Raw genomic sequence first — 6733 nt, 5'->3', positions numbered from 1 at the left:
GCCGAAGGTCAGCGACGGCGCCGAAGCCCCAGTAATTTCCTATTTTCGTGTAAGTACAGAAATTTGTGGTCAACTGTAATTTTATCTTATATAGTCTCTTTCCCCCCCTGCTTCCAGGAGAAAGTATGATAAGGAAAGAAACAAATTTAGCTTCAATTGATCCTGATAGCATATTTCTTTTTTTTTCTTTCTTGAGAAGGTAAGTACATATTAATCTACTAAACTGATCATCTGTCTTCATTGTCAACTCTTCCATATGATGCAAAAAGATCCATCGAAGTACTCTACTGATCGTCTGTCTTCATTGCCCCTCACATTTCCTGAATCTACAATGTCTCTTCTCAACTTCTTCACCTTCAGTAAACTCCTAACCCCAAGTACCAAATAGCATGGCAGTCATATTTCCTGAATCTATGAGGCCTTTTCTGGTCTTCTTCACAGTCAGTAAACTCTAGCCCCAAATACCACATTCTGTCAACTAAAACTCCTGCTCCCTTAATTGTTTCCATTACAGTGTAAATCCTCTCTAGTCCCTTACTCTTTACGTAATATTGACCATGTAAGTTTCTTTATTCATGTTGAAATAATTTATGGAATGATTAAGTTACCAAAAGATGTTAAGAGGTAAGCTGCTTGTGCCTGGTTAACTACAAGAGATTCTTCCTAACCTAAAGTAGCAAAGATTAGCTGCCAGGAAATTTGAAGCACATTAAGGTGGTGGGACAATTACCTTAAACCATCAATAGCCAATGGAGTAGGCTAGATCTACATAGTGAGGGCTCAAGGAGGTGAATTCAATGGGCAGTGGGAGAAGGGAACTGATGTCCTCAAAGAGAAATGTTGTCTGCATACCTGGACGGGTGTGTGAGAGAGTAACAGAATGTTTGGTAATAGAGCCGCCAAAAAATTTTTTGAAGCACAGTTTGTCCTTAGTTTCCTTTCATTAATAAACTTGCAAGTCTTGTTTAGCACTTAAAGTTGCTACTTGATGATTAATGGTCAATAGACAGTTACTATTCTTCTTGTCTAGGAGCAGTACAGTAAACTGAAAGGATATGATCTGTGTAGTAGCATTGGCTATCAGTTCTGCGGGGAAATCTGATTTTATAATGAAAATTAGAAATCTAAATAAAAAGGGACCCTTTAAATTGGAATTTCACTTCTATCAAAGCTGACATTGTCTTTCTTTTGTTTCTTTTCCCACCCCATCTTCTACGAATGCCACGAGGATAGGATCTTGATAATGCTATTAGAGCATTGAATGAGAAAACTGTACAAGGGCCAATGGGAGGTCCCTCATGCAAGATTCAGGTGATTTTTATCCTTTCTAGTTTTGATAAGTTCTCCAAGCTGATTTATTCAACAATAGTTTACAGATATCTAAACTTAATGGTGATTAATTATGGCTTGCAAACAGGTCGAACTTGCGAGACCAACGGACAAGAACAGGAAACGAGGTCGTGAAGAACAAAAAATGCCCAGTAACATTGAGAGTCATTCCAAGCTTTTGAAGGATGATCCAAAAGTTGAGATGGTTGGGGCTCCTAAATTAAATGCTCAACCGGTGATATACCAATCAGATGTTAATTTATTTTTTGATATTTCTGATGACTCTTCTCCTTTATAATATTTTAAATGCTGGCTTTTCAATCTCAAATGTTTACCGGTTCAATTTCCTTGAAAAGAGAAGTAAAGGCAGTTCTATAGAAATTTCCTAGGCTTGCGTTGGGCAAAGCTTATATGATGTTTTACCATTGTAGTATACCGTCATTTCTTCTTTTCAAATATACAAGATGCAATAACTAATGCCTCAATCTCAAGCTTGTTGTGGTCACCATATGAATTTACACTATCTATTGCACTCTATTTGAACCCATTTCATTGGATAATCTGTAACGTGGAATTCCATGGTGTTAGAGGTTCTCTAAATCTGCATGGATTCATTCGACTGTAAGTCCTTGAGATAACCTCATTCTTTGTGATTTTAGGTCTTTGAGATAACTTCATTCTATGTGATTTAGGTCTTTAAGATAGCTTCCTTTAATGTGATTTTAGGTCTACCTCATTCTTATCATTTGGTCAAATTGTATTCAGAGACCTCTCACTTTATTCTCTGTGTGAGTACGTGCACCTTATGGCATATGTGGGGCATTTCTGATTTTCTCTAATCTTGTATGGTGGTATGACTATCTTAACGTTAGAGTTTCTGCAACACTTATATTGTGGATATGGGACTTGACACTCATTCCCATGTAACAATGCTGGTCTAGTAATCGTTTTGTTGAACTTGCATTTTGCTCATGTATATATCCTCATGGCACATAATATTCTGGTAGCACTCAATTTTAGCGATGGAGGTTTGGTGGGATTGGATATACCATATCAAGAAAATAATAAGGATAACACTATCATATTTGGCATTCTGAGCATAAATGCTTGAAGCGAGTTTATATGTAAAGTTATTGTCAGTTGCATGATTGAACTGTTTAGGCTCATTTTGATTTGAGTGGTGGATATTTTCGATACAACTCTGAATCTGCCGTCTTATGCTTTCATTATATTTCTTCAATCAGGAAATGGATTGTTTGGATCCTTATGAAGCTGCTGTAATTGCACTGCCTGGGGCTGTCAAAGAACGTTTACTTAAGGTTTTGCGGCTTGGTATTGCTACTAGATATGATGTAAGTTAATGGATGGACTCTACTTCACGAAGTAGTAATTCTGTTTGTGTACTATGTCTTCCTAATTTGTCAAGAAGGTTTTCATGTTAATTCGTGAAGTAATTCTGTTTGTGTACTATGTCTTCCTAATTTGTCAAGAAGGTTTTCATGTTAATTCTGGCCAAAGTAGTGTTCCTTTTAATTCTGTTATCATTGACAGCAAAATATGAAATTTCTTCTTTTCCTGTGAGTCAAAGAAACACAAGTTCGGTGTGGGTTTGCATTATCTAGTTTGTTTGTATTGGCTTCTGGTATTTGTTTATTCAACTGCCAAACTAGCTGATATAAAATTTTAAATCCTCTTTCTTGCCTCTTCCTTTAAATAGTTAAGGAGTGGTGTTGACTCCTTCCAAAATCATAATCACAATGCACAAGTGAGTAGTGGCAAGATATAGATTCTTTGTTTTCTGTCGATTGGTATCTGTAGTTATCAATTCTTTTTCACCACTGTAAATGTCTAATGTTAGTGAGTTCATCCATGGAATTTTTCCATTTTATTGATTGTTCCTTTGGAGGATTTTCTTCTTATTTCTTAGGGTCAGGGATAACCCGTTTTATCTCGACTGAATAAATAAGACATAAATGTAAACTCCACAAATACATGATTTACTTGTATGTTTGTGTGGTCAAACTACTGCATAGTTTTTCCTGGTTCGCATGTTGCATCGCAAAGTCTGCATAAGATATCATGCAACATAAGCTTTTCACCTGCTTTATCCGACATCTGTAGCCTCATAATATTTGCTGCAATGGTTACCTGTGTCTGGAGTTGAATGTTGTGTATTACGTAGAACCAGCTAAAGGTTTTCAATGTGTGTTTATTCTCAGATACATGTTGAAAATTTAGCAAGTCTTAAGATGTTGCCCGATTCGGCAGCCATATCTATTCTTGACCAGGTATGAAATATTTATACCTCTTGTATTCCTAGTGAAAATTTATTATATTCTAAAGCAATTAAAGATAGACTCTCATGCTTCTATTTTCCAATGCCTTTTGTTTATAGTTCATGTGGTCTGGAGCTGATATGCAGAATAAGGGAGGATATTTAGCTTCATTAATTTCTAAAGTAAGTTCTGCGGAATGCAGATAAGCATCAAAAGTTTTATCTTTGTTAGTATAATCTTTTGCGCTCATTGTCTAACAAATTCTTTTCTGGAAATAGCAGCAGTGTGAAAAGCTGGGATTGAAACAGTTCGATAGTAAGACGAGGATAGAAGATGCTGCCTTGAGGGTACCAGAACCAGACAGCTTCTCTACAAGAGTTCGCTTGCCAGTTGTAGATTCATATGCCTCGCGAGTACCGTTGCCCTTGCCAAGGTTAGCTTACATTTTACCACTAGATCATTAGAAATATGCTGCGTTCTAAGAGCAGAATGATGTTGGGCAAGTAAAAGTAGTCTTGGAGTGATAATATGTTTTTGATGGCTCTTTAGTGAAGCCTATTATTGAAGGTAGAAAACTATTAAGGTAACAGGACCACTTTGCTGCTGGTTTCTTGCAGGGCTGATGTTTACACATCTCGCTATTCAGCGTATTTAGATCCCCATCTATCCGGACGGATGACTACAAAGAGGACGGAGGAACCAAGTTCCCATTTGCAGGAGACTTCACTTCTGTCTGGTCGAGTGACAACGAGGATGGAGGAAGCAGGTTCCACTTTGCAGTCACTCCTATCTGGTGGGGGCACGACAAGGAGGATGGAGGAAGCAAATCCTATTTTGCAGGCGACATCCCTTCCAGCTGGTCGGGTATCAAAGATGGATGAAACAAGTTCAACTTTTCAGGCAGCATGGAGTCCTTCAGCAACTAATGATAGAGTTGGACTTCGTTCACTCACTACCACAACTTCTGATCATCAACAGACTCGGCCACGGATCAGGTTTGATCCCTTCACTGGGGAGCCATACAAGTTTGACCCCTTTACTGGCGAGCCAATTGTTCCTGAGAGCTCAAGTCATCAACGAAGCCTATACTGAACGTTGGGAGCTTTCTAATTTACAAATGGCTAATTGTCAAACATATGTAACATAATGATGCCTTTTTTGCTTCATTCGCAGTTGTAAAATAGTACTAGCTCTTGGCAGGATTATTTAGTTATCTTTCTCTGGTAGACTTCATGATTACCAAAATATTTTTATTTTTATTTATAAGAAAAAAAGAAAGAAAGAGAGACTTCATGATTGCCAAGGTTATTTTACGTATTTTGGCATAATAAGTTTGTTTCAGGAGGAGACAGCGAGTGATGGTTGTGAAGTGTGAGTTTTCATAGTGCTCGCTAAGGGTTGAAAAAGGAGGAGTCCAGAGCCTAAACGGTCATTTTATTTAAGTCAAGGTACTGAAGAGGCCACTCTTTTTTTAAACAAACCAAATCGGACAAAACGCTCAGCATGAGCGATTTTTTCCTTTGCACTGTCAGAAATGGCCCCCTCTGGTAAATTGTGAAGTGTTGTAGCTCCTCTACAACTACTAATGACAACAGAGATTTGATATATACAGTGTTTGTACAGGAATCTATTGGATGATCATGTTTTTTTTTTTTTAAAAGATGGGCAGAGAAAAGAGGTTAAATTCAACAGTATTTAATGATTTTATTAAGCATCAAGGGTCTTCAAATAGCCAACTTACAATAGAAAAATCAGCAATATTTAAAATTTAAACTCACTAAAATGTCTCAACAACTAAATAACTTATTTTGTTAAAAATTAGTGCAGTAACTTAAGCAATTTTCAACACTCTTCCTTACTTTAGTTACTGCGATTTTAAAAAGGCGCTCCTCCTCAATATCTGCTTCTGCAAATTGTGCTTGAGGATTGTTTTTAAGCTTGCACACTTTTGTAACATGACCTGCTTATTTGCAATTTCCACAGATTGCATCAGGTCTCCACCAACAAAAATTTTCCAAGTGTGTTTTCTTTTTGCAGTGTCTGCAAGGAGGATAATTACCTTTTCCTTTTTTGTTTTGTGCATAAAAGACACTCTCAATAACATTGTTTTGTCTAAAGGCTCTTCTTTGCTCTTCTGCTTGAATAACACTTATTAGTTCTTCAACAGAGATCATAGAGGAATCTTTACACTCTTCCAGAGATGAGATTTTAGACTCGAATCTCTCCGAAATTGTCACAAGAATTTTTTTACTATTCTGTCATCTTTGAAATCCTCGCCAAGTAACCTGATTTTACCGACAAGCAAAGAACTCTTTTTAGAATACTTAACAATAGTTTCATCCTCTTGCATTCTAAGAGATTCAAAATCTCTTTTCAAATTCAAAATTTGCATTTGTCTAACTCGATCACTTCCTTGATATTCTTTTTTTAGCTTTTCCCAAGCTTCATTTGCTGTCTCACAAGCAATGATTTTAGAAAAAATCGACTGAATTTTGAATTACAGTTTTGGCTTTGAATTTTTTGAGCTTTTCATCTGAATGAGATTTAATTTGAGCAACGGTATGATTTTCAGGAACTGGTTGTAATGGTGTATCATCCGCTACAACTTCCCACAGATCATAGGCTTGAAGATATAATTTCATTTTCAATAATCAAATTTGGTAGTTTTCACCTGTGAAAATTTTTGGGGCATTTAATGAGAGACTGTTGCTTGACATCTTTTTGGTTGAAAAATAACCCTACGCTTTAAAAATAAGCACGGGTTGAAAAAAGTAGCCCTGACGAGTTAAAATGATAGCCCTTGCGGGTTAAAAAATGATATGGTAGTGTTTTGGAAGAATTCACAGATCCCGTAAGATCAATGAAGCTCTTGATACCACTGTTGGTTTTAAAAAAAAAAAAAAGATGGGGCAGCGAAAAGGGGGTTAAAATGGCTCTCAAAGGATTGAATAACTTTCAATAGCATTCAATAATATTCAATGATTTTATTGAGCATCAAGGGGCTTTAAATAGCTACCTTACAATAAAAAAAATCAGCAACATTCAAAATTTAAACTCACTAAAATATCTCAACAGCTAAACAAACTAATAAATATTTAAAATTTAAATTCATTTTAATCTAAATAACT

General features: G+C 36.4%; 1 protein-coding gene across 2 annotated transcripts in view; it reads left to right on the top strand.

Annotated features, from left to right (window-relative positions):
- The window catches only part of LOC107860464, a 20741-nt gene extending 15828 nt beyond the window's left edge, over nt 1-4913 (top strand). Inside the window, exons 11-17 of one of the 2 annotated variants that reach the window (XM_016705835.2) lie at nt 1234-1311; nt 1418-1564; nt 2574-2681; nt 3549-3617; nt 3725-3787; nt 3887-4038; nt 4223-4913. In XM_016705835.2, the coding sequence (XP_016561321.1) occupies nt 1234-1311; nt 1418-1564; nt 2574-2681; nt 3549-3617; nt 3725-3787; nt 3887-4038; nt 4223-4697 (1092 nt within the window). In that variant the 3' untranslated portion in view covers nt 4698-4913. Of the gene's footprint in view, nt 1-1233; nt 1312-1417; nt 1565-2573; nt 2682-3548; nt 3618-3724; nt 3788-3883; nt 4039-4222 lie in introns of both variants that reach the window. The other variant, XM_016705834.2, reaches the window with a different exon arrangement.
- Nucleotides 4914-6733: the final 1820 nt, after the last annotated feature.

The sequence above is a fragment of the Capsicum annuum genome, chromosome 2, assembly GCF_002878395.1.
Source record: "Capsicum annuum cultivar UCD-10X-F1 chromosome 2, UCD10Xv1.1, whole genome shotgun sequence".
Taxonomy (NCBI): domain Eukaryota; kingdom Viridiplantae; phylum Streptophyta; class Magnoliopsida; order Solanales; family Solanaceae; genus Capsicum; species Capsicum annuum.
This window is presented reverse-complemented; position numbering and strand designations above follow the sequence as displayed.